Here is a 27,798-nt window from a genome sequence, read left to right on the forward strand (position 1 = left end):
ATTATCCCTCCTCTTTAGCACTTATGTGACTTTAGCTGTGACTTACATGACTTCTCAAATAGTTCTTTAAATTGTTCTTTCTGACTCAAGGAAGAACTTAGTTGATTTTCTTTCAAACTTCATCCCCCCTTTTTTTTTTTCCTGAGATGGAGTCTCACTGTGTTGCCCAGGCTAGAGTGCAATGACATGATCTCAGCTCACTGTAACCTCTGCCTCCCAGGTTCAAGCGATTCTCCTGCCTCAACCTCCTAAGTAGTTGGGACTACAGGCATGTGCCACTGTGCCCAGCCTCATCTTTTATTTTTTAAAGAAAAACTATTTCCCAATGGTCAGATACAGTGACAGTAAGACTTGTTCATTAGCAAAGATTTGCAAATAATGTCTTTGTGCACATTACAACTTTTAAAACAAGACCTGGTCTTTCCTGTGGAGGTCAAAATTTTATCAAGTGACAGTAGGAAGAGAGATGACTAGGATGAATGATGCTTAATTGAAGACATTAGTGAGAAAGCAGAAAAATGTACCCCTTCCAGATCTGAAGCAATATTGACAAAAATGGTTGGAAAGTACTGCTCTGGCCAGTCACATTGTTTTCGATAGCAGAGGTCAATGGCCTACGCATTCTTTTTTATTCTTACCAGGTTTTAATTATCTCAGTTCCTTCAAGGAATAATTTCTCGTGGAACTTCCCCATGTAAATTTGCATTTATGAGCAGAACTTTGAAGGGTAGCACTCTTGACATTGATTATCCCCTGTTGAACTTTTATCTACTAAAGCATCAGTTATTTTAATAATTTTAATTATGATATCAATCAACTTTCCAGTTATGAAACATTATGATTTTCTTATTTGTGTAATGTGGGATTATGGAAACAAGACACACAGCTTGTCAGAACATGAAATGTAAAAGAAAGCACAAACCTCATTTAATCTTTTACACAACTTTCAGTATTTCTGTCCACATTACCGATTTTATGACAGTCTCATTGCATCTGGTGGGATAATTAGAATGATCATCATCATTATTATTAAGCCATCATGATTATGAATAGTAACACCACCACTTGCTGGTATTTGAATGACAACAACTTTATTCCAGAGTTACTGTGTTTTACTTAGGAAATGAAGTAAAATTCTAATTGATGATTCACCCATCTTGTTCTAAAATTTCCCATATTCATTATCTTCATCCAGTAATTCTTTCCCTGTGGACACTTCAAAATGTGCTCACCATATAATGCCTACTTTCGAACCTGTGGCTTCTCCTGTAGGTTCCCACCGTCCCCCAGGCTTAGAATCTCTTACCTGCTGGAACATTCTCGGGGGATAAACCATGATTTGCTAGGCTACTCAGCTGCTCCCCAGTCAGTGAGTAGTTAGTGTCCAGTGTTGTCACTCAAATTCTGAAATCCTGGGCACCACCTCTGTTTCTTTCATGAGCAGCACATTCACTATCTACCAGCTCATTCCACTCCATCTATTCACAGACTTCTCGGTATCCTTTCCTAGCTGCTTTTGAAAAACTTGATGTTATTTTTAGTATGGCCTGGATAATAATAGTAATAAAATAACCCAACCTCCTAAATCCTTACCATGTTTCAACTACTGTTTGAAGTACTCTTACATATATATTAACTCAGGCATTGCTATGATCCCACATAATGTGGGTGCTAGGGTTTGGATATTTGACCCAACAAACCTCATCCTGAAATTTGACACCAATGTTGGAGGTGGGACCTCATGGGAGGTGTTTGGGTCATCAGGGCAGATCCCTCAAGAATAGATTAATGCCCTTCCTAAGATGAGTGAGTTTTCACTTTATTAGTTCCCACAAGAGCTAATTGTTAAACAAACAAACAAAAAAAAAAAAAACAAACAAAGCAAAACCTGGCACCCCATCTTCCTCCTCTCTGGTTGTGTGCTGCGTGCAAACTCTGGCTCCAATTTGCCTTCTTCCCTGACTGGAAGCAGCCTTAGCCCTCATCAGAAGCCCAGCAGATTCCAACACCATGTTTTTTATATAGCCTGCAGAACAGTGAGTCAAACAAACCTTTTTTTTCTTTAAAAACAACACTGACTTAGGTATTCCTCAAGGGTGAAGCCACTTACATTTTTCTTTGGTTTGCTAGTCAGAGGTTTCTCCAAAGCTGGATTTTCCTGTGCAGTAGTGAAAATCTGTTTTTAGTAGTTTAGTAGTCTCTCTGGGATAGTCTTACTAAAGCTAAGCTCCTTGAATTGAAAGCATTAGGGATAGGGAGAAGCCAAGAAAGAAAGATGAAGACAGAATTATCCTTTAGTGATTGTTAAGTACAAATTTTGTACAAAATTTTAAATTGTATCTTGATTCCAAGTAAATGCTCAAACTAACTTCCATTCCTGCCATAGAAAAAGCAATGCACGTATAGCAATACACATTGCTAAAAATAGTTGTTTGTTTTGCAAATGGTTTAGAGCTGTCTACTACTTTATGACACATTATTTCATTCAGTAGACAAATAATTACCAAGTACTTCCATGAAGCAAGCTCCCCAGCAGTCTAGAATAGCCATGGAAATTCTTCAATGTTTAAGCTAAAATTAGGTTAGTACTTAAAGAAATAGAGAGAAAAATGTTATTTTTTAAACAACATTGAGGAGTAAATATTTCAGTGAACGTCTGGAAGGAAAAAAACTGAAACAACTTCTCACTTTGACATATAAGACTTTAATTCGGTCACAGTAATGGTTCTGGTGTTAGAAGTAGAATAATTCAACAGGTAACCACATTTTTTGAAGATGAGAATTCTGTTGCAAAAGAAACTCCCCTTTATGAATTGTTTTCCGTATCTGGCTCAGAGAGGAAAATAGTGAGAAGATATGTCCACCCTTTTTAAGTTTAAAAAAAAACTGTATCCTTATTTCAGCCATTATTTCCTCCAAAGAGGAATCGTTAGCCCTTGTTTGAAATTCTCATTTAAATTTTCTGCAATTCTGATAGCAATTTGTGTCCATTGTGTTCTTCCTTTCTCAGACTATCAGTTCCTCAAAAGAAAGATCTGTTGAAGAGTCTTTACATTCCCCTGTTTTGTACATAGTAATCCTGAATAAAATACCTGCTGAGTTAACTAACACATAAACACATTAATTAAGTTTACCTCTACTCTCATTAATATACGGTTTTCTCAAGTATGTCCTTGGTTCTCATGTTTTCTTGTCTTTGCTTATGGTGTTCTCTGCCTGATGCACACATGACCCTTGCCAATTCCTTCTCAGCCTTTAGGATCTAGTTCTCAGAACAGCTTCTCTGAGGCAAAATCATCCATATCCACTCATCTCTAATAGCATTTTGAGACTTGTATTATGCTAGTTACTTCATGTGTCTCTAGATTACACATGTTTTAAGAGAAGAGACTATGTCTTAATCATTTTGAATCTCTGGAAGTGTCTCACTGACACACAGAAGAAACTCAGCGAATGTTGACAACAGGCTCATGATTCTCCATGGTCTTCTGTTAGTAAAGGTGATGGATATGTTCATCAGCTCTTGCTTGTGTTCCAGCTCCAACTCAGTGATTCTAGAGACACTTCAGATATTTCCAGATTGTAATGCTTTTCTTTTGCTACCCACCTAAGAGTAACAGGACAGAGTCACGTAAGATCCTTCTAGAATACCAGCTGAACTCAGAATTAGTGCCACTTGAATACTTAGCAGAGCTCAGGTTGATGATTCTGGGATGGAGAAATTGCCTCTATATACTCCTTTCCCAGGCCCAGGAATATCAGGGGAAGCCTGACTCCTTCCAGTTCAGTGATGCCCAAAGAGGAGACTCAACTGATGTCTTCAGTTGTAACCTGAGGCCTACTATCCACTTTACCAGGTACCAATCTTAGCAAAGGTAATTCCCTCTTTTTCCTTTCCATGTGTGATTTTAACAGACAGGACAAGAACTAGCACCTTTCTCAGAATCATATTCTTGTCCAGTCTCCTTATGGATTAAATCTCTTTAAACAACCCATGTTGGTGTTATCTTAGCCTGCCTCAACTCTGTAACTGTTCAGATTTTGTCTTTAGACTGTGGGCTCCGGCACTGGGATGAAGAGAGAGCTTTGTCACCTTTTCCTGCTTGCACTAGGGATTCCCAAATGTCAGTCATTTGCATACCACTTTTATGCTTTTGCCCTATTTGCATACTGGCACTATCACTGCCTTGATATTTTCTTAAAATTTACTTTTAATTTATTCAAATAAATTTGGCTTTATGATGAACAATATCATCTTTTGAAATCACAGGTTTGACTTCTTATGACCCTATGAAATAGATATTTATCACAACACAGAGTTCCTGGGTCTAAAGTCCTGAGCTACCACAATTGATTTGCTTGTTCATCATATGAATGATCTCTTCTTGTTTGGCTAATTATTTTTTCCTTATAGTTCTCTTCTGTTTTATTTTTTTCAATCAGCCTTATTATAGATGCTCTTCATATGCACTATGAGTTGCATGAACTGTAAATGGTGTAGTAGAATTTTTTAAGTATAGAGGTGTAAAAGGAGCCCAAACAACCTAAGTCCTATTTCTGGCTCCCCTAATATCCAACTTTGAGGTTTTGGTAATCTCTGAACTTCTGTCTCTTCATGTCAGAATGAGAAGAGTGACCCAGATACTCTTGTTTTCTTAGGTTCATTGTGATTTGAAATACATGAATCAAATATATATTATTAGTTCATTTACAAAGAAAAAATTAGAACACATAGTATAATGGACCAGGAAGTATATGAAAAGGTAGTGAATGGCAAAATATTGCTGATTTTAAAAAAAAGAAAATATAATGTTAAATATCCATCATATTTTTATAGCATTTAAGAAATTTTCATGGAAAACATATTTAAGTGTTACCAAATGCAATATGAGCTAAATATGAATTCCAGAAAAAAAATTCTACAGAAAAAGGAATATTTAGTTTTAAAATTCTATTCATTTTTAACATACTATTCTTTCTCAAAAGGCCGTTGACACTGGGTGGAAGAGTGAGTTCACTGAAACCATGGATGATTGCCCTTATTGTCATAGCTGTTGTGTTGATTCTGGTGATACCGATTGGTCTCCTTGTTTATTTTTTGGCATATGGTAAGTATCTATTGATTGTTTTATTCTGAATATTTGAAAACTCACTTTACTTATTTTAAAACTTTAATGTTTTCTAATATTTTAGAATGCAATTTCCGTTTGAATACATTTATATACAGTTGGGGAAATAATCTTTTATGTATAAAAATTATGTCTAGAGTTTAAATTTTGATGCGGTTTGTTTGTATAATATTATTTCTTGAACAGTGCAATAAATATATCCTATGTAATTTTGTGATATAATATTAGTTAATATGCTAAGAGTAAATTATTTTAGTAGAAATTCTAAATTTGAGGTCAATTTCTGAGAATATGCTACATTCTACCATTACTTAATTTACAGCTTAAATTTATGAATGATCACTAACAGGTGATAATTGTGTTATGACATAACTGACAAGCATGGTGACTATGAAAATGTATGATCCTAAAACAGAGTTAGAGGGAGGTATAGACTACCGCTATAGAATTTTTAACTCTCGGGAGTTCACCAATTGTATCATTTTTTGTTTTCAGTCCCTCTACTTCTCATAATTATACAACTCAAATTTACTAAACAGAAACCATCCCTGTCTGCTTTCCCTTTCAGGCCAGAAGTTTTACTATTACCAGATCTCCTTCCAGATGCCCAGTATTGAATAAATGGATTATATCGTTTGATTTTTCAGTAGAGCATTCAAAACTTAGCACTGACCTGAAACAAAAGGTCATTAATGAGGTAAGCTAAATCTTTGCGGGCATCATTCCTCTCCTGAAAACACTATTGTGAAAATTAAGGCAAAAGATGAGTTGAAAGCGCTGCTTTTTGCATGTACATTATAATTTCCTGAAAAAAACATAATGTCCAGTTAAATTTTAATTTCAGATCATCCTGAAAATATCTTCATGCAGTATTTGAAACATGCTTGTACTAAAAAATAATTCTTTATTTATCTGAAATTCAAGTTTAACTGTGTTTTTATTGGTTAATTCTGGAAACTGTAACCACTGTATTAGTCTGTTCTCACACTGGTAATAAAGACATACCTGAGACTGGGTAATTTATAAAGGAAAGATTGTTAAGGATTATTAAAGATTATAAAGGGAAGATAATTGACTCACAGTTCCACATAACTGGAGAGGCCTCACAATCATGGTGGAAGATCAAGGGGTGTCTTACATGGCTGCAGACAAAAGAGAGCTTGTGTAGGGAATTCCCTTTTATAAAACCATCAGATCTCCTGAGACTTATTCACTATCACGAGAACAGCATGGGAAACACCTGCCCCCATGATTCAACTACCTCCCATTGGGTTCTTCCCATGACACATGGGAATTCAAGATGAGATTTGGGTTGGGACACAGCTAAAACCTATCACCAACATCATCTCAGGACACCTAGAAAAATATACTAGACAAATGATGATGGCACCAGAGACTGAACAACATAAGCCCAACAGATTTTTTTTTTTTTTTTTGAGACCAAGCCTTGCCTTTATTGCCCAGGCTGGAGTGCAGTGGTGTGATCTTGGCTCACTGCAACCTCCACTTCCCAGGTTCAAGCGAATCTCCTGCTTCAGCCTCCTGAGTAGCTGGGATTACAGGTGGATGCCACCATGCTTGGCTCATTTTTGTATTTTTAGTAGAGACAGGGTTTCACCATGTTGGCCAGGCTGGTCTCGAACTCCTGACCTCAGGTGATCCACGCACCTCGGGCTCCCAAGGTGCTGGGATTATAGGTGTGAGCCACTGCGCCTGGCCCCAACAGAAAAATTAAAAAGCAAATACAAAACCAATGACTAGAGTTATCTAAAATCTTAACTCGATCATTCAGACACAAATAACATTACCACATACCATTTATTAAGTACTTACTCTATGGATGACCCTGATATATGTCCCATTAGGCTGCTCTTGAAAATATACCACAGAAACACACAGACTAGCTCTTCCTCTGAAGACTTCAGTTGTATTCGCAGCCACTACTGAGCCCAGCATTCACCAATCAAAGAAGGCAGATCACTCTTACCATGCGTTCAGACTTATTTCTTCAGCCATTTCACAACTCAAACCAGAAGCTGATGAAATAGCTTGAAGAATGCTACTGAGAGGAGTGGATATGCCCTTTCAAAAATACATCTTAAGGAAATTTTCATTGACGGGGGAAAAAAGCAGGCCACTGTAAAGAATATTTTGTTACAGGAGTTAAGATACTGAATTAGAGACAGCCCAAACTTCGAAGTCATAGACATCTAGATGCCACAAAGGATATTCCAGTTTTATCCTTTGTCATCCTAATAACTTTCAAAAAGTTGCTTGACCCCTAAAAATTTGCACTACAAAATGGGGATAATTTCACTCAACTCCCAGTGTTATTTTAAGGATCACCAAATGTAGTGAATACAAAGCATGAAAGGTAATATCCTAATAAACATTAGCATCTGTTTCCAGTGCTCTCACAGAACTTTTTATATACCTTTTCTAAAGCACTGATCATAAGTTATGAAAACATTGCATGTCTATGCCCCCTTTTAACTTGTGAATTCATTTGTGCTGGAGCTAACTCCATTTCTTCTTATATTTCTTGTGCCTTTCACAGTGTTTGTACATGGTAGGCCCATATAAATACTCATCAAGGAGATGACTAGTAAATAAATGATCAGCTTACTAATATTGGTCCTGTCCCTTAAGGCATAAATGGATATAACATCAAGAAAGGCAATGCAGTAATTTCGACCAGAGGTAAATGCAAACTTTTTCTATAAAATGCAAGATAGTAAATATTTTCAACTTTGCAGGACACACAGTGTCTGTGCAACTACTCACAGCTGTTACTGTAGTGTTAAAGGAGCCACAGACAACACATAAACAAGTAGGTGTGACAATGTTTCAATAAAAATTTATTATGAACACTGAAACTTGAATTTTGTAAAATTTTTGGATATCAAAAATACCCTTCTCATTCTTTTTTTCAACAATTAAAAAGACATGAAGACCATCCTTAGATCATGAGCAATATAAACACAGGTAGCAATTCGATTTTGTGTATAGGCTATAGTTTGCCAATCCTTGTAGAGTTGAGTTACAGTTATAGCAAACATATTCCTAAAAGAAAAGATTAAAACCAGTACCTAAAATGAATTTTATACTTTCCTGAGGAGTTCAATAATCCGGACTGTTTATGTGTGACTCATGAAGCTGAGATTTACTTAGAAAAAAAATTATTAAATTGGAAAGAGAATGGAAGGAGGCAGGCAGAAAACATACAGATATTATATAAACATCTATATTTGTACATATAGAGAGAATATATTTTATGTATATATAAACATGTAAATATAAAATGTGGAAGTATGTATACCAAAATGTAAATAAAAAGTTCTCTAGACAGTGATTTAAAAATGACTTTAATGGTTTCCAATGTATTTTCTATATTGCTTACTTTAAAATTTTTTAACCATAAATATGCATTAGTTTTGTCATATAAATGTGTATATGTATATAAAAATACATTCTTCAAAAACAAATTTCCCTTCACAGTTAATTAGAAGAAAAACACGTAACAGTTTGTTTTGAGTAACTATTGATTTATTAATTAACTTGTGCTCACCAGCCTATGCAAGATGATATTACATGGCATTTCACCAAAGAAAATTTCATAAATCAAGTCAGATAAATGAAAAGCACTTCTTTGACATATACCCGGTTTCACAACTTAGCAGCTCTTCTCTTCTGGTTTGTGAAACTCACTATGCAGACTCAGGTTCACTTAAGGTTCAGTATACAGTCAGTCTTTTTTCTGACAAGCCAGCTTGATGAGTCTATAATCAGGCTTATGAGAACACATATTTTGTAACAAGCTGTGGTTTTATTAAGAAATAATTTGACCTAGGTATTCATACCACAGACAAATTATCCTATGTAGGAAGTCTAAAATGACACACAGTGGCATTTACAGTCTTATCTTATTCTAAGTAATCCTTTCCTACATTTTTATTGGTAAGTATGATGTTTCTAGAGAGCTGTTCAATAATATATGTCCTCCTCCTTTCTCCCATTTGCCACAGCATCAAAATCTGGCCAAAAAAGTTTATTTAGAGCCTAAAAAGCTGACCTTTCAGTCACATCCATGAGGATAATAACTGAACTGGAATGATACTGAGCTATGAGTGAGTGATGCATCCATATATATCGAACTTTCAAATCTCTGTGCCTCCTTCTCCATGTATATTTTATAATAGAGGTTGAAATGCCTTGTTAAGTCAACCATTTAGATAGTCATCTTTGACCGTGTGACAAGTTATTCAAGTATCATCATCTGATAGTAGAGATAATATTTATGATGGCAGGATTATGCCCAAATGAGGTTTGGGGGGCTAATCGTAAATAAACATTGAAGTAAATGTTATTTGCATCATGGCAGGCTTTATGTAAGCATTTTTGTGATATATTGAAATGTGTGAAATTCATATTTAACAAAACTCTATTTTGTTGTATTTTTTCTTTTCTCAGATAGATAAGATACTTCAGAGATCCACTGTAAACTATCATTTTATCAAGTGTCATGTTGTCAACTTTAGGTAATCACAGTTAATTAATTTGTGTGATTATAAAAGGCAGCTTTTTATTATATAGTTATTCTTCAGTTACTTGCTTTGTATGCAGGTCTAAAGATCTTAGATATATCAAGCACGGAAATAGTTTAATGTTACTACATTTGTTATTCCTCCCGTATAGAGTTCCTGTAGTGAGAGAGTTTCTTCAGTAGTGATGAAATATGTTCTACGGGTTGTCCTTTTAAAGTCTTTTGCTTTTCTTATGGAAGATTCTTTCAATTATTAACTACTGCTCTCAATTTTACTGACTTTAAAAAATAATAAACAGTTATGAATTTTTGAATCACAGGAATATATATTGACTATATATTCACATATATAGTTTATGATTATATATATACAACATTGGTGGACGTAACAAGTGCTTTAGATTTCTGTTTTAGAAAAAATAATTCTAGAACTGTCAGATACTCTCTCCTCCCTAAATATGATCAAGTTTTACAAACAGGGAATAATTAGGTATTAATACCTGTGTGACACAAGGGGTGAAAATCTATGACAATAAAATGTGCAAAATATTTATGTTGTATTTTCTTGAAGATATAACTAATATTTAAGTAATAAAGTATGACATAATAATTGCTGTGGCTGTGGCCTCATTCATTCTGGTTATTTTGTTTTTCAGGCCAAGTAATGACAATTTGAAAGCAGATGTATTGCTTAAATATCAGTTTATTCCTAACAATGAGAACACAATAAAAATGCAAGCTGATAATATTTTGCATCAGAAGTTGAAATCAGATGAAAGCTTCCTGAAGATAGACACTTCATTACCTTATCTTAGAGGCAAGAAATACTATTTTTCTTTCATATTATAGTTACTCATTTTAATAACCTTCTCATATACAGAGAGAGCTTCTTTATTTCACCATAAAGAAAACTACTTTTCATTTTAAGTCTCTTGTTTACTTGATAATGAACAAACCTTTTGATTGGGATAAGGAAGATTATCTTCTTTTGGCTAGTATGGAAATAATTATAAGTAAGAGTTGTATGATAACCCAAATATAATAACATTTCTTCCTTTTTAAACAAGATCTCAGTGGAATTATTTGTGTTCATGCAGTATACATATGATAAAAACCAACACTCTGCTGTTGATATACAGTAGTAATCTGTAGTGTCTGACTCTCTTGAAATACTCTTTCCAATCTGAATCCAGAATGTGAAAGTGGTATGGACTCACGAACCACAATATGTAGGGCACAAACAAAATATGGGAGGAAGGAGGAAAGAGGCCTGGCGTTGTAGGATACACTCTCATACCCTCTCTACAGCACACAGGATAGGATTGGCCTGGGACATGGAGTGGGCAGAATGACAAGAAAGACATCAGACGTGGATAGTATCTGTCTGAGGCATTAAGACACCATCTTATTTGCAACACAGACACAAAGAACTGATTGATAAGTGCTCAGGATATGAAATTAAATAAAGTTCATTATAATCCTAAAACTACTAGCTGCCTCTAGCTTTGAAGTTGTCATGTTTTACCAGAACTTGTTTAACTTTTGCATTGAGATTATAAGGCTGATCAAAAATTACAAATTATCAGTCATTCTTCACTCAGTACCTTTTCCCAGAGCTATTCTGGGAGGTTAGAGCATATACATTGTAGTATGTTAACAGAAGATAAAATTATATTGTAGATTTGACCAAAGTCAGAAAGAAGAAAAAATAGCTTGAAGATAAGAATGAGTAGTCTCTGTGAGTAATACCCAACATTCAGCTCCATTAGTTATGCAGACAGGACAGAATAGACTCTGAATTCGAAGCACTGGACTACAGATAGCAGAGACAACACTTCCTGAAGGAAGTGTTTTGTTGAGGAGGTATAGGTATCTGTCAAGTGTAACTTTACTTTTAAGTCAAATGTTAAAATTTTAAACTCATTATTTCTGGACGTATCCCTCACTCTTACCTCGGCATCTACTTTATGGTGCCAGAGGGAATTACATCCTTTCACAGTGTTGCTGGATGTGGGGAGGAGGGGGTGATTTAGGTCTCATTATTGGTTCGTGTAGGCATCTACTGGTGATGCATCACCCATCACCAGATACTCAGTTGCTTGTCTAAGCAAGTTATTGTTGAGATGATCCTTATTCCCAACCAAAGGCTTCCATGCAATGGTAATTCCTTATACTTACGTACTTCACAAGGGTGCTTGGGAGTTGCTTTGATTTGTGTATTTTTTATTTCATGTTTCTCTCCAAAAGATATAACTTTCTGAACACAGGAAATATGCCTGCTGTAGTCACAAGCACATCCCCAGCGTTAGCATAGAACTCAACACAGGACAGGAACATGGTATTTGTGAGATGTTTTATCTTTAATTCTATAAAACAACTCAATCTCTTGAAAGTGGGCAGGAAAAAAGAGGGAATTTTTAAAAGTAATAATACAATAGAAAACTGAAGACCTTAAAATCCTTTCTCTTTCCACATAGAGTTTTAGAACCGTATAGGGGAAAAAAAGTGAGAGGTTGCATATTTCAAAATTTTAACACTAGAGTTGAATTTTATAGGATAAGAAACATCATTTAAATATAAAGAATATAAAGAACAAATGCATGGAATGCATTCAGGGAGACTGCAGATGATGGTAGAGAAAACGCTAGTCTAGGACTTAGAAGACCTGTATTCTAGCAATAATGACAGTAGTCAGCCTTGCAAAAGTTGCTGAAACTGTGCATTAGTTCCTGTTTTGCAAAAATAAGATAATAAATGTAGAACTTACTCTTTAGGAGGGTGTAAAAATGCTTTCAAAGTTACTAAGAAAGAATAAATGAATTTAATGTATTATTTGATGGACTTTCTCAGATATCTAGGCTCTTTTCTGTAAGTTTTACAGTTTTACATTTTAAACTTATACTTTTTCTACATGTTACATTTTTTCTGGAAGTTTCATAGTTTTACATTACATTATATTTTACATTTAAGTCTATAATCCATTTTGAGTTAATTTTCTATGCTGTGAGATTTAGGTAGAGGCTTTTTAAATTTTTTTAATTGATGTTCCATTATTCCAGTACCATTTGTAAAAACGTTATTCATCTTCCATTGAGTTACTTTTGCTCCTTTGTCAAAAACTAATTAGGTATATGGGGCATACTTGTAGGAAAATACTTTTGGGTTCTCCATTCTTTTCCATTGATTTAGGTCTATCCTTTCACTGGTACCGTACTTTCTTGATTACTGCAACAGTATAATAAGCCTTAACTGGTAAAAATGATTTATCCCACTTTATTCTCCCCTACCAAAATTGTATTGGCTGCTATAGTTCTTGATGGGTTGATCCTTTATCATTACATAATGTGCCTCTTTGGCCCTAGTAATTTTCCATGCTTTGAAATTTACATGATCTGATACCAATACTCCTCTTTAAAATTGTTTTTGTGATTTATCTTTTCCATTCTTTTACTTTCAGTTTATCTATGTAGCTATGTTTGAAATGAGTTTCTTTTTTTGTCAATTAAAAAATAAAACATTAAGATTTTTTTTCTTCAACTTTTAAGTTGAGGGGTACATGTGCAAGATGTACAGGTTTGTTACACAGGTAAACATGTGCTATGGTGGTTTGCTACACAGATCAACCCACCACCTAGGTATTAAGCCCAGCATCCATTAGCTATTCTTCCTGATGCTCTCCCTCCTCCCACCACCTGCTTTCCAACAGGCCCCAGTGTGTGTTGTTCCCCTTCATGTGTCTATGTGTTCTCATCATTCAGTTCTCACGTATAAATGAGAATATGTGATGTTTGGTTTGCTGTTCTTCTGTTAGTTTGCTGAGGATAATGGCTTCCAACTCCATCCATGTCCCTGCAAAGGACATTATTTCAGTCCTTTTTATGGCTGCATAGTATTCCATGGTGTATATGCACCACATTTTCTTTATCCAGGCTATTATTGATGGGCATTTGGGTTGATTTTGTGTCTTTGCTATTGTGAATAGTGTTGCAATGAATGTACGCGTGTGTATATCTTTGTAATAGAATGATTTCTATTCCTTTGGGTATATACCCAGTAATGGGATTGCTGGGTCAAATGATATTTCTGCCTCTAGGTCTTTCAGGAATCTGAACTAACTTACATTCCCACCACTGTGTTCCACAATGGTTGAACTAACTTACATTCCCACCACCAGTGTAAAAGCGTTCCTTTTCCTCCACAACCTTGCCAGCCTCTGTTGTTTTGTGACTTTTTAATAGTAGCCATTCTGACTGGTGTGAGATGGTGTCTCATTGTGGTTTTGATATGCTTTTCTCTAATGATCAGTGATGTTGAGCTCTTTTTCATATGTTTCTTGGCTGCATATATGTCTTCTTTTGAGAAGTGTCTGTTCATGTCCTTTGCTCACTTTTTACTGAAATTGTTTTTCTCTTGTACATTTGTTTAAGTTCCTTGTGGACTCTGGATATTAGACATTCATCAGATGGATACGCTGTAAAAATTTTCTCCCATTCTGTAGGTTTCTGTTCACCCTGATGATAGTTTCTTTTGCTGTGCAGAAGCTCTTTAGTTTAATTAAATCCAATTTGTCAATTTTTGCTTTTGTTGAAATTGCTTTTGGCACTTCAGTCATGAAATATCTGCCCATTTCTATGTCTTGAATGGTATTGCCTAAATTTTCTTCTAGGGTTTTTATAGTTGTGGGTTTTACATTTAAGTCGTTAATCCATCTTGTGTTATTTTATTTTATTTTATTTTATTTTATTTTATTTTATTTTATTTTATTTTATTTTAGAGATGGAGTCTTGCTCTATCACCAGGCTGGAGTGAAGTGGTGGGATCTCAGCTCACTGCAACCTCCACCTCCCGGTTCAAGCGATTCTCCTGCCTCAACCTCTCGAGTAGCTGGGACTACAGGCATGTGCCACCATGTCCAGCTAATTTTTGTATTTTTAGTAGAGACAGGGTTTCACCATGTTGGCCAGGCTGGTCTCGATCTCTTGATCTCATGGTCCACCAGCCTCGGCCTCCCAAAAGTTAATTTTTGTATATGATGTAAAGAAAGGGTCCAGTTTCAACTTTCTGCATATGGCTAGCCAGTTCTCCCAACACCATTTATTGAATAGGGAATCCTTTCCCAATTGCTTGTTTTTGTCAGGTTTTTCCAAGATCAGATGGTTGTAGATGTGTGGTCTTATTTCTGAGATATCTATTCGGTTCCATTGGAATATGTGTCTGTTTTTGTACTGGTACCATGTTGTTTTGGTTACTGTAGCCTTGTAGTATTGTTTGAAGGTCTTCTTTGTACTTCTGGCAGAATTCAGTTTTGAATCTGTCTGGTTTTGGGCTTTTTTTTTTTTTTTGGTTGATAGGCTATTTATTACTGCCTTAACTTCAGAACCCATTACTAGTCTGTTCAGGGATTCAATTTCTTTTTGTTTCAGTCTTGGTTGGGCATATGTGTCCAGAAATTTATACATTTCTTCTAGATTTTCTAGTGTATGTGCATAGATGTATTTACAGTACTCTCTGATGGTTGTTTATATTTCTGTGGGGTCAGTGGTAATATCCCCCTTATAATTTCTGATTGTGCCTATTTGAGCCTTCTCTCTTTTCTTCTTTATTAGTCTAGTTGACAATCTATCTATTTTATTAATTAAAAGCAAACAGCTACTGGATTTGTTGATTATTTAAAGGGTTTTTCATGTCTCTGTCTCCTTCAGTCCTACTCTGATCTTAGTTATTTCTTGTCATCTGCTAGCTTTGGGGTTTATTTGCTGTTGATTCTCTAATTATTTTAGTTGTAGTGTTAGGTTGTTGATTTGAGATCTTTCTAGTTTTCTGATGTGGACATTTAGTGTTATACATTTCCCTCTTACCAGTACTTTAGCTGAATGCCAGACACGCTGGTAAATTGTCTTTTTGTTCTCATTAATTTCAAAGAAGTTATTGATTTCTGCCTTAATTTCATTATTTACCCAGGAGTCATTCAGGAGCAGATTGTTCAATTTCCATGTAGTTGTGTGGTTTTGAGTGAGTTTCTTAATCTTGAGTTCTAATTTTATTGCGCTGTGGTCTGAGAGACTACTTGTTATAATTCCAGTTCTTCCGACTATATGATCAATTTTAGAGTAAGTGCCATGTGGCAATGTGAAGAATGTATATTCTGTTGTTTTGGCTGGAGATTTCTGTAGATATATATGAGATCTGCTTGATCCAGAGCTGAGTTCAGGTCCTGAATATCTTCGTTAATTTTTCTGTCTCGATGATCTGTCTAACATTGTCAGTGAGATAATAAAGTATTTTCACTATTATTGTGTGTGAATATAAGTCTCTTTGTAGGTCACTAAGAATTTGCTTTATGAATCTGCTTCTGTATTGGGTGCATATATATTTAGGATAGTTAGCTCTTCTTGTTGAATTGAACCCTTTAACTTTATGTAATGCCCTTCTTTGCCTGTTTTTATCTTTGTTTGTTTAAAATCCATTGTGTCAGAAACTAGGATTGCGACCCCTGCTTTTTTCTGTTTTCCAGTTGCTTGGCAAATTTTCCTTCATCCCTTTATTTTGAGCCTATGTCTGTCTTTGCACATGAGATGGGTCCATTGAAGACTGCATACTGATGGCTCTTGACTCTTTATTCAGCTGGCCATTCTGTGTCTTTTAACTGGGGCATTTAGCCTATTTATATTTAAGGTTAGTATTGTTGTATATGAATTTGATCCTGTCATCATGATGCTAGCTGGTTATTCTGCAGACTTGTTTATGTGTTGCTTCCTAGTGTCATTGGACTGTGTACTTCCATGTGTTTGTAGTGGAATATTATAGAACGCTTCATAAATCTTTGTGTCATCCTTGTGTAGGGGCCAGGCTAATCTTCTCTGTTTGTTCCAGTTTTAGTACATGTGCTGCTGAAGTGAGCACGGAGTTTCTTATAAACCACATTGTTGAGTTATGTTTTTAAAATCTATCCTGCCGACCCTTGTCTTTTAATTGTTACGTTTAAATCATGTACATACTCATGTTATTCAACCTCTTTTATCCTGCAGGTGGAACACATGTATTACATAATGCTCACATTTGATATACAGCACCATCATGGAAGTTCAACAATAGTTTTTACCTAAACGGAGATGAGTTTAGGATTGAGCTAAACTTAGCTGTGAACTAACTGTAATTCTACCCCTCTCCCACCGCTCCATAACCTACAGAGAATGGCACTAAACTATAATTGATGTTACAGTGAAATGTATGCAGCGCAAGCTTTTGCCTCATGAATTATTAAATCATGTTCCAGCTGGGCATGGCAGCTCACTCCTATATTCCCAGAACTTTGGAAGGCCAACCAGGAGTTTGAGGCTGCAGTGAGCTATGATTGTATCACTGCACTCCACCTTGGGCAACAGAGTGAAACCCTGTCCCTAAAAAAATAAAAATAAATCATGTTCTTAATAAACTTGCCTCATAATATTATTGTGAGGATATAATAAGCAAATAAATTTTGTCACAGAACCTAATATACAAGGCTTAGTAAACTATCAGTTATAATTGCCGTTTATTTATTCACTCGGCAAGTATTTATTGAGAACCTATTTGTGCCAAAAATTAAAGTCTCTGCTTCATGGAACTAACATTCTAATTGTGGCAAGGAACATAATAACTAGATAAAAATAAACAAAGTAATATCAGATAATTTGAAACTCCATGCAGAGAACAGAGAGAGTAAAAAGCTACTTTCGATTTGGTTGTAATGGAAGTTCTCTCTGAGGAGAGGATTTTAAAGCTGAGATCTGAGTGACAAAGGGAAACCAACCATAAAAAGGCCAAGGGAAATAAGCATTCCTGGCAAAAGGTACAGCTAGAACAAAGACTGCAGGCAGAAATACCTTTGCACAGTTAAGAAACAGGAAGGCCAAGGTGGCCATTGAGTCATGACTAAAAGCAACAGCAGGGCCACTTGCCATCAGAGACATAAATAAGGACCATATCATGTAGGTCCAGGTAGGAAGTTTGGTTTATTCTAGAAGCCACGGAAGCCATTAGTGGCAAAATTTAATTCTAAGGGATTTACTCTAGTAAACTTAAGCATACTTTCCTGCAGATGAACTCAATGTACCGCTTTAGAGTCTGACCTAAATTAAAGACTCATCGGTTTTCAGGCTCACCAAAACTCCACATTGGCTTTCATCTTAACAAATGTGGGTTTAGATTGCTCATTATACTAACTAGGATACAGAACAATTCAAATAATTTGGGAGGACAGTCACTGATTATGGTTTTCTTTATTTCACATTTTGAAAAAAATGACTAACAAGATAGCATGTTTTGAGGTTTTCTTAGCACATTGGTGAATTTTGATTCCACAGGGAGCATCCCTGGACCAAGTGTAGATTATCAGACTTCTAAGACGCATTAATGGCGAAGACTATTCCTGGACTCTTCTGTTTTAACTTATATTTTGGAAAAATGGTGTGGCATTGATTAACTAGAAGACTCCTTCCTTTATGGCAAACCGTATCTTTCTTTATGCCAATGATCTTGTAATCATAAACCAGGATTTTCCTGGAGTCCACATACAGTCAAAAGAGTTCAATTTACATCTAGCCTTCTCCTTTACGTAGGATTTTATTCTATTGCGTTTGAATTAAAAATTTCCTGACTGATGCAGTTCCTCTCAACCAGAAAAAGTCATATCATGTAGGAATAGTATTTTAAATTATAATAATTTAATCACTGAGCATCTTGTTTTTTTCAGATAAGAATGCAGCACAAGCAGAACACATTCTTAACAGCTGTAAGTTCAAGAATATCACTGAGATGTTTATAAATCAAAGAACAAAACTCAAAACATTTAGCATTTCTCTTTTTCCATGTTTACTCTTTCTCAAAAGTATATAATATCTCTAGATGGATATGCAATTTTATTCTCCTCAAGGGAAAAATTACTAGTCATACTTGAGAATATCTATATGTATTCCTTGAAAATGTTTGCTCTTTCTCACAGAAAGTTTCGCTAATGTCTTCTTTAACAGTTTTCTTTTATTTCATTGTATTTATTTTTATTTGACGTCCTTTGTTAAAGTAGTAAATTTTGCTTAGTGGTTAAATGACACCCAAAACCTTTAATATAGAAACTTTGATGTTTATGCTATAGTAGTATTTTGGTTGTAATATTAGACATGCATTTTTAAAAAAACTACATGTGTTATTTTCTGCAATAAATAGTGTACACTTGGCACTCAAAAAATGCTATTAGGGTACACTGCTGCACGTAACAGCATGACCCGGAAGAATGTGAAAAGCCACATTTTAAAATGATGTTGTTTTAAATTCACCAGAGTGTTAAATAATTTTTAAAATGTTAATACTTACTTAAAGTGTGAATAATAACATTTTATCAATGTGTATTACTATTCGTTTATTTAACATTAACTTCAATCGTTTTTTTAAGGTAAGACACATTTGTAGATATTTCTACACTTAAGTATGTGCCAAACATACCTACACATGTTTGTAACTCTGGAATTAGCGATCTTATTCCCTTCTCACAGATTGTGGTTTAGGGAAGGAGTTCCCATCCGTGGAAAGAATTGCTGATGGTCGGATTGCAAGAAAAGGTGATTGGCCCTGGCAAACGAGCCTGCAGGTGGAGGAGATCCATTTGTGTGGTGCATCTTTGGTCAGTGAAGAGTGGCTCCTGACTGCAGCTCACTGTTTTGACTGGTGAGTTCCGAGTCTATACCCATGGGATCACTAGCTTTGCCTCTTTTTCATCTCTTCACATCCGATAGTTCTCTCTTTTACATTTCCTTTATAAACATCTTAGGCTGCAGCCTGGTCAACATAGTGACACCCGTCTCTACTAAAAATACAAAACTTAGCTGGACATGGTGCCATGTGCCCGTAGTCTCACCTACTCATGAGGCTGAGGCAGGAGAATCGCTTGAACCCAGGAGGCAGAAGTTGCCGTGAGCTGAGATCACACCATCGCACTTCAGCCTGAGTGACAGAGTGAGACTCCGTCTCAAAAAACAAACAAACAAACACCCAAAAAAGAATACATCTTAGACCTCCCAGTGCCCCTTATGATTGTCCAGCAGGCTTAGGAATAAATGACAGTTAACTGAAGAATAATAGAAAAAATTAGAGAGAATATCTTCAGTTCCAACTGAAAATATATTCTCCAACAATCTCAGTTTTAACTAGGAACAAGCCAGCACTGTCAAAGATTATGCACACTCACCTGTTCTCCTGAGAGATATTTTATTAAAAAAACCCCACAAAACTCTGTTAATAGTATCCTGAACTACAGATTCAGGCTGATGATCCCACATGAATATCTTTGGTGCTGTGCTTTTATTCTTTGTATGTTTTTTGACAATTTAACATATAGAACACTTGGAAATAATACAGAGATACAGTAGCCCTAGTAAAATTTATATAAAATGGGAGAATGTTCTGAGTAAGATGTTAAATATAAAGAAAGCATGAGGAAACAATATAAATGTATAAAACATCACTCCAATGCTACCTCTCTTTCTTTTTATAACGATACATACATTTATATGATCATGCCTTGATATGAGTGTATACGTGAATCTGTGTGTGTATATGTCGACTTAATAATTATGTTTTCTTAAATTAATTTGTGTTATTTATATAATCAAAAATGGCAATAATATAGAATAATGTAGAATAATATACAAATACAAGCTTCCTTCAAGGAGAGTAATTTAAGCTGCCTTGGAATGGGGGTTTGTTGTCAAGTAGATGAAAACAAAGCAGTCGTAGGAGAGAAGCCTCAGATAAGAAGGTGGGATGGTCCCAATCAATTATTGCCTTAAAAAATTTGCCCCTCTCCCACATTTATGTCCTCTGCCCATCCAGAGTCCTGGGCAAATTTAACTTGGAAAGGAACCAACTGTACTCCTTTTACTCTGTGATCAGTGAGAAAAATCCCAAACTGTGGATGGCTAGTTTTGGAATAACCCTGAGTCCCTCACTAATGAGAAGAAGGATGGAGTCAATTATTATTCATGAGAACTATGCTGCCCATAAACATGATGATGACATCGCTGTAGTGAAGCTCTTCACCCCCATCATATTTTCCAATGAGATGCACAGTCTGTCTTCCAGAAGTTACTTTTGAAGCCTTGCCTAAGAGTAAAGTGTTTGTCACTGGATGGGGGGCACTTAAATTAGATGGTGAGTATCTCAGTAAAACAACAAAGCAAAAAATATAAACCTATCCTTCATTTGAACAGGGATATGAAGTAAAATACAAAATCAAAATAAATAAGAGATGAAATCAGATGTCCCATGATAAATATAGCAAAAACAAATAAGAAACAGATGTGGTGAATTTCAAAAACGTTAGCACCATTACTATTACACACTACCTATGTTTATTGTCTTTATATGGACTGTTTGGAAACTAGTTAGAGCTTTATTTTCCAAATTTATTAAAGCATATTTTTACATCTTTTTTTTCTCTCAAATGCTGTCTTTCATATGTGTAGTTTCTGCTATTTTATTGATTCATAAAGTATATAATTTGCAAGCACTAGTAATGATAAGCATTTGCAATGCATCATGCAGCTAAACAGAAACAGCCTTAAGTGAATAAACTGAATGACTACTCTTTACCTGGCCCTAAATATTAAATGGGGTCCCTCAGGTCCATATATCTATGGAGCTGTTCTTCAACCTGAAACTTTATAAATTTGACAATAAACTAAAAACATAGATGTTTAGATCCTGATATGACTTTCCCATTTTTATGTCTATTGCTTGACTTTTACATATGAGGGTTTAATCTGCCCTCAAATGTCTAATTTTTGTTTCGGGCTTATTATGAAGTCATATGAGTCTAATCAGTTAATTTTTATAGAAGTCGGCTTCCCTCCAATATACACTCTAAAATTCTGATGTTGAGTCTAGGTTGATACACTATTGTTATAATCCCAGATTATGTAATCAAATTTTCCTAATCTCTGAGCGATCTGCATTGTTCTGTAGGAAATCATGATGAGTATGAAGGGGAATTAAATCTTTCAAGACTTAAAGCCACTTACTGATAAAAGTAGAAAAGGAAAACATCTACTACTTGAGTAACACCATTACGCTTACTTCTATAATCTAACTAAACTTAATACCTCCTACTCCCAGAGTTTGGGAGTGATCTGGTACTTCATCACAAATCATTCAAAGCCCAATAGTGTGCAGATTACTGTGCAATGAGCTTTCTACTCTCATAAGTTGAATACATTTCACAATAACATTATGGATTTGTAAGGCATCAAACTAAATTAATGGATATTTGATTGTGTTTTTTTATTTTCCTGCACTTTGAAATGGAGATAAGGACCCACTCAGATTCTCTTCTCCTGCCTCCCAAGATTTAGCCAATCATATCTAATTAGAAATCTTGTTAACACAAAGAAGGGAACAACAGACACTGGGGCCTAATTGAGGGTGGAGAATGGGAGGAGGGAGAGGAGCATTAAAAAAAAAAAAAAAAGCCAACTATTGGATACTAGCCTTAGTACTTGAGTGATGAAATAACCTATACAACAAACCCCCAAGACACTAGTTTACCCCTGAATCTAAAATAATTTTAAAAAAAAAGAAATCTTGTTACCAGACAACTTGCAAAACAGAAACATTCTACTCTCTGGATAGTTTCTTCCTTAAATAATTGGTGATGTAAAGTAGTTTGTCATATTGTCGAGCACTTGAATTTATTTTTTAAGCTGAGATTAAGATTATAAGCATTTGAAAATTGGGACTGAGCATTTTAGACCAGTTAGCTAAAATAAAAATTCGCACACAGAAATTATAAATAGAATACAGTTGATTAACACTTGAGAATACCTTAAACATTTTAATGACACTATACACAACAAAATAGATAGTATTGAATATTGCTAAGGCATTTACACAAATAAATAGATTGCATAAAATCTATATAAAGAGCAGTTGGTGAGCAGACTGCCTCACTGGGAACATTTCAAGCAGAATGAGAGCTAGAAGAGAAAATGGCCATACAATGACCCTTTTAAAGATGATGACTGAGGTGGAGAAATTCACAACACCCTACAAAATCTTTAATCACTGTAGAGAATCTGGACTTAGTTTCTCAGCAAGACTGGCAATCTTAGGTGAGTGAATTTACTCATTTTAAAACAATTAGTTTTCTTGACAGCAAATGACCAAATCCCTAGAAACCTACATCTCTCCTTATGAAAGCTCTAACTTTCTGTCCATCCAACATAAACCTTAAAGTGCAGCTTTAGGACCCTGAGGATCTTAAGTATATACCCTAATCTCTACAATTCACTCTAATAGCATCCTTTTATTAAGAACTGAATATGATGCAAGGTACTGTCATAACTGGTTATATTAATTGTTTTTTAACTTATAAACGTCTGAGCAAGGCGTTATTTTCTCATTTTCACAGGTGAGTTAAATGATGCTTAGTAACTTTCGCAAAGTCACATAGCTTGTAAATTGTGCAAATAGTGTTCAAACTTATATCTGCTCCTTCTAAGTTCAAGGCCTTTAAGCACATAATTATGCTAATTCATTGCTCAAATCAATACTACTGCCCTCCCTCTCCTCTCAATTGTCTTTGACCCTGTTGTAAACAAAGCATCTATCTTTATATGAAAGATTAGTACAATCTTTAAAATAGAGGTTGCTCCTATTTTAAAGAAATGAGAAGGATATAATAGTTAAAACAATATTACATGCAATCAATAAATGTGTGATTAATTAATAAAATATAAGCTATGTCTTTTCTTGATATGTGTTACTTACTCTGGTATTTGTTTTGGATAGCAAGTTAAGCTATTATCAGAGTAAGCATGGTTTTCCTATGAAGCAATAGCATTCCATCTATATTAAAGGTAAATCTGGTAGTACAGTAGTGTTCTATGCTGCTTTTCCTCAAGATTCACAGTTCCCAAAATAGCTGTGTCCTTTGCTCAAATGAAGAAGATTTCCGAGTAAGGTTAAGGTAAGCTGTAGCATATTCTCACAGGTGGTACGAAATACTCTGGTTTTAAAAAGATCACCTCAATTAAAAAGCTTCTAACATTATTCCTTAACTGTGTGATCATGACAAGACTCCTAATCAGGTAAGCTTTGGTCTCCTCAACTGAAAAAGAGAATATTTATATATTTCTTTGGTGGCTGCTGCAAGGATTAAATAAGGTAGCAGGAGTAAACAAGCCAAATATGGTACCTAGTGAATAGAAGCCACCTTATAAATGTAACTTGATTCTGAGCACTGTCATTCTCCAGAATCTTACAACTTCAAGATCAAGGTTTTATCACTGGTCCATTCTTTGTAAGACACAATTAACTATCATGGCAGCAATGCAGAAGTTCTTCATCTATTTATTTTTTCTTTCTTTCAGGTCCCTTTCCCAATATGCTGAGAGAAGTTGAGGTAGAGATCATAAGTAATGACATATGTAATCAAGTTCATGTATATGGTGGTGCTGTATCAGCAGGAATGATATGTGCCAGATTCTTGTCAGGAAAACTAGATGCCTGTAAGGTAAGAATAGATCCAAATCCACAAAAATTACTGTTTAGTAGGAATGGCCTTACTGACCATAGAACAATATCATTTCACATGATTGCATGAAATTAACCTGTGGAGGAGAGTGTAAAATGAGGGAGTGGAATAATCATAAGACATAATTCTCATTTAACACCCTATTGAGGAGAACTATCCCTAAAACGTGGTCACCAGCTGCAAATAGCACTCTCATTAGAGAAACATACTGGAAGCAGATAGTAGAAACCAAGTCAGGAAGCCATACAATATTTGCTTCAAGCCACAATCATAACCAATAGTTAAGTATCTAATCCTTACTAATTGCAAGGCACTGCAAGATGGGACCTGTGCCCAGGCACAGTGGCTCATGCCTATAATCCCAGCACTTTGGGAGGCCAAGGTGGGCGGATCACGAGGTCAGGAGATCGAGACCATCCTGGCTAACACGGTGAAACCCCGTCTCTACTAAAAATACAAAAAATTAGCTGGGCATGGTGGTGGGCGCCTGTAGTCCTAGTTACTGGGGAGGCTGAGGCAGGAGAATGGCGTGAACCCAGGAGGTGGAGCTTGCAGTGAGCCGAGATCGCTCCACTGCACTCCAACCTGGGCAACAGAGCAAGCCTCCATCTCAAAAAAAAAAAAAAAAAAAAAAAGATGGGACCTGCATCTACATCTATGACCAGTCAAGTGGCACAGGTCCCACAGGTACCTAAGCCATTGACTTTAAACAACATACTTCCAGACATAATTATACTATTAGAAACAAAACAAAAAAGTACATATTTATCTACATTTGTTCAGGGTAAAGTGTTACCTCACAGATCACATTTAGAAACTAATTAAATAAATAATATAATCATTAAACATTTTAGGAGAATATAAGTTTTAAATTCTGGCTATGTAAAGGAATAAAAATAAGCAAATAAAATAATAAAAGTTTTAATTTGTAGCATTTGAAACTGGGAACAGTTTAGTGATTTTTTTGAAGAATTAAGAATGGCTTTGAGAATTTGATACATATGTACACTTTTCTTATATGCAAAGGTGCCGCTGTTGATCTGCCATTGGCTGTCTGTCATGTGATGGTAATAAATATATTCACTTATTCATTCCATTTTTTGTCGACTGCGAGATACTGTAGCAGTTACTGAAGGAAACATAAGCATTTGTTAAAATCACAATGAAGCCACAATGAATTTACAATCTAATAATATAGAACACAAATAATTGAAACAAGTAAATGAAAGGCAAGGGTTTGGCTACATATTCTAAAATACAGGGTGTCCCTCCACTCACTTTCCATCATGAGGGGAAGGAGAAGCAATGTGGGTGGTCCGAGATATAACTAGATCACATGGCTTAAAAGAGAAACACAAATAAATCTATGTAAAAGCAGATCTCTCTTTTCACTTGTTCATATACCCTTGCTTCCTTTCACTGCTAGCATAGTGAAATACCAAGGACCTAAATTAAGATGTGGGCCTAAGGAAAAGGAGCTAAGGAGGAGTTCTTTTGGTAGACCAAGGTTTTCACACTCTGTCCACTATCTCTGAAGGAGGTCAAGAAGTATGTGAAGAAAATGGAAGGGAAGGGAGCTAAAGGCACAAGACTCTAGAAGACCATGTCTTCTTCAAACAGGATTTTTTCTCTTGTTTAAAAACTCTATAATGGGCTTCCACATAGTGTTCTTTTGAATGAATAGATACATTGTTAAAAGATCAATTTAAAATCATTTGTCTAAACCAAGGTTTAAAGATAAGAGGTAAGTCCTCATAACTTTAGACCAGTCCGCTAGGGCTAGGGATTCCAAGTAAGTATTCTTACTTTGGGAGCAGAATACTTTCAGCAATAAATAGTGCACATTTGCATGGAGTGCCCTTTGCATATGTTGCTTCTCTCAAACCTACTGAGACATAATGATATGATATCCAGGACATTTTCCTGTCAATTAATGTGAGTGGAATAAGATGAGATTCAAATTCACAGCCAGAGACTCCTTCTAGTTAACAGAAACAATGATGGAAGAGACACTAGGCATGAACCTGGGAAAGGCTTATGGACAAGGTGACTTGTTTATTGAGTCTTGAGGTTATGATTTATGTAAGACATAGAAGAACATAGTCCTGTATCTTAGTTAAGCCTTCCTAGTCTCATGTCTAGTGTCATAGAATTTCGTTTTTCTCTGTCTAAACTAAAACTAAAAGTTTTAGACAGCAAAACTAAAAATTTCACAAGGGTAAAACTGAAATCTTAGCTTTATTCATATTACCTTGTACCTGAAGGCATTAACAGGGAGTAAGTAATAAGCTCAATTATCATATTAATACTAATGGTAAGTAAAATACAATGATTTTACATACTTTGATCCAAGGTGTTAGTTTATTAGACATTCAGATGCCAATTAACCCATTTCTGACATCCCTTTATTTATCAAATTAATCATATTGTTTTCTTCTTCTTTTCCAGGGTGATTCTGGAGGTCCTCTGGTTATTGCACGTGATAGAAACGCCTGGTACCTTGTTGGAATAGTAAGCTGGGGGATAGACTGTGGAAAAGAAAACAAGCCGGGACTTTATACCAAAGTGACTCATTATCAAGACTGGATTAAATCTAAAACTAACATCTAATGCAACAATCATCTCAAATCCAAACTATAAATGTCATGTGTGGTCTCTAGAAAATTGTGTTTAGTGTGTGTCGCCGTGTGTATTGTCTTCGAGTTCAAAATCCAAAAAAGTGTAATCTAATGACTTTCCCCTTAAACACGAAGAAGACAGGCTTTCTTTCACGTTGTCTGAAGTGTTTTTCTCCTATGGGCACAGAAGATATTTCAGCTACACAAAGATCTACCATTGCTGCTAAGTGTCTCTGATTTGTTCATTTTTTTTTTTCTAAGACATACAATATTCCTTTCAGAGTGAGCCGGCAGTTGAATCAGATAAGTACCAATTGGCTAAGCATGCTCTACTTTTTCACTGAAACGGCATGCCTCCCGTACCTGATGGCTCCACAGCTTTAGTCTCTCTTGTCAAATATTCCTCATTAAGAATGTGTGGGTTCACTGAACTAGATAAGTCAAGGTTATTGATTTTCACCAATGTTAACACAAATGATGGAAGGGACACTAGGCATGAAACTAGGGCTTAAGAGATGGCACTACTGTTAATCCATTCCCCTTTGCCCTCAAAAGTGCATTTAACTTCCTTAGAAACTTGAAAAAGATTGACATTTATATTTACACTCAATGATGTAGATTTTAGTCTCTTTAAACAATTACACTGATGTTTATTTTGGAGCAATCAATAAATCCCTGGATCAGACAGCAAGAGAACTGTCAATATTGCTTTGTACAGGATTCTGCTCTGAACTATGTAAAAATGCTTTTATGTACTCATAAATTAAAGGCAGCCTTTCTTGGCATTTTTAAGTTGAAAGGAAAAGAGGCAATGCTTCGGTGAGAAAGAGCTAGTTTCAGTTTCATCTTTAAAATGAGAGAAGTTTCAATCTTTGTGTAAACTTACTTTTCACTTTTTAAAATTATCTCAATGTATTTTCTTTAAACGATTTTCAACAAACTTCA

General features: G+C 35.4%; 1 protein-coding gene across 1 annotated transcript; it reads left to right on the forward strand.

Moving 5' to 3' along the window:
- Positions 1–1,222: 1,222 nt before the first annotated feature.
- On the forward strand, positions 1,223–26,845 carry LOC105510492 (transmembrane protease serine 11G-like). Its single transcript, XM_011940297.1, is given in 13 exon segments — positions 1,223–1,369; positions 3,748–3,857; positions 4,987–5,108; positions 5,698–5,747; positions 5,749–5,826; positions 9,600–9,667; positions 10,329–10,489; positions 18,407–18,445; positions 19,203–19,374; positions 20,599–20,772; positions 20,774–20,856; positions 24,072–24,214; positions 26,684–26,845. Coding segments are annotated over 13 exon segments (1,509 nt in total).
- The last annotated feature ends 953 nt before the right edge of the window (positions 26,846–27,798 follow it).

This window comes from Colobus angolensis, unplaced genomic scaffold, assembly GCF_000951035.1.
Source record: "Colobus angolensis palliatus isolate OR3802 unplaced genomic scaffold, Cang.pa_1.0 Scaffold189, whole genome shotgun sequence".
In the NCBI taxonomy this organism is placed as follows: Eukaryota; Metazoa; Chordata; class Mammalia; order Primates; family Cercopithecidae; genus Colobus; species Colobus angolensis.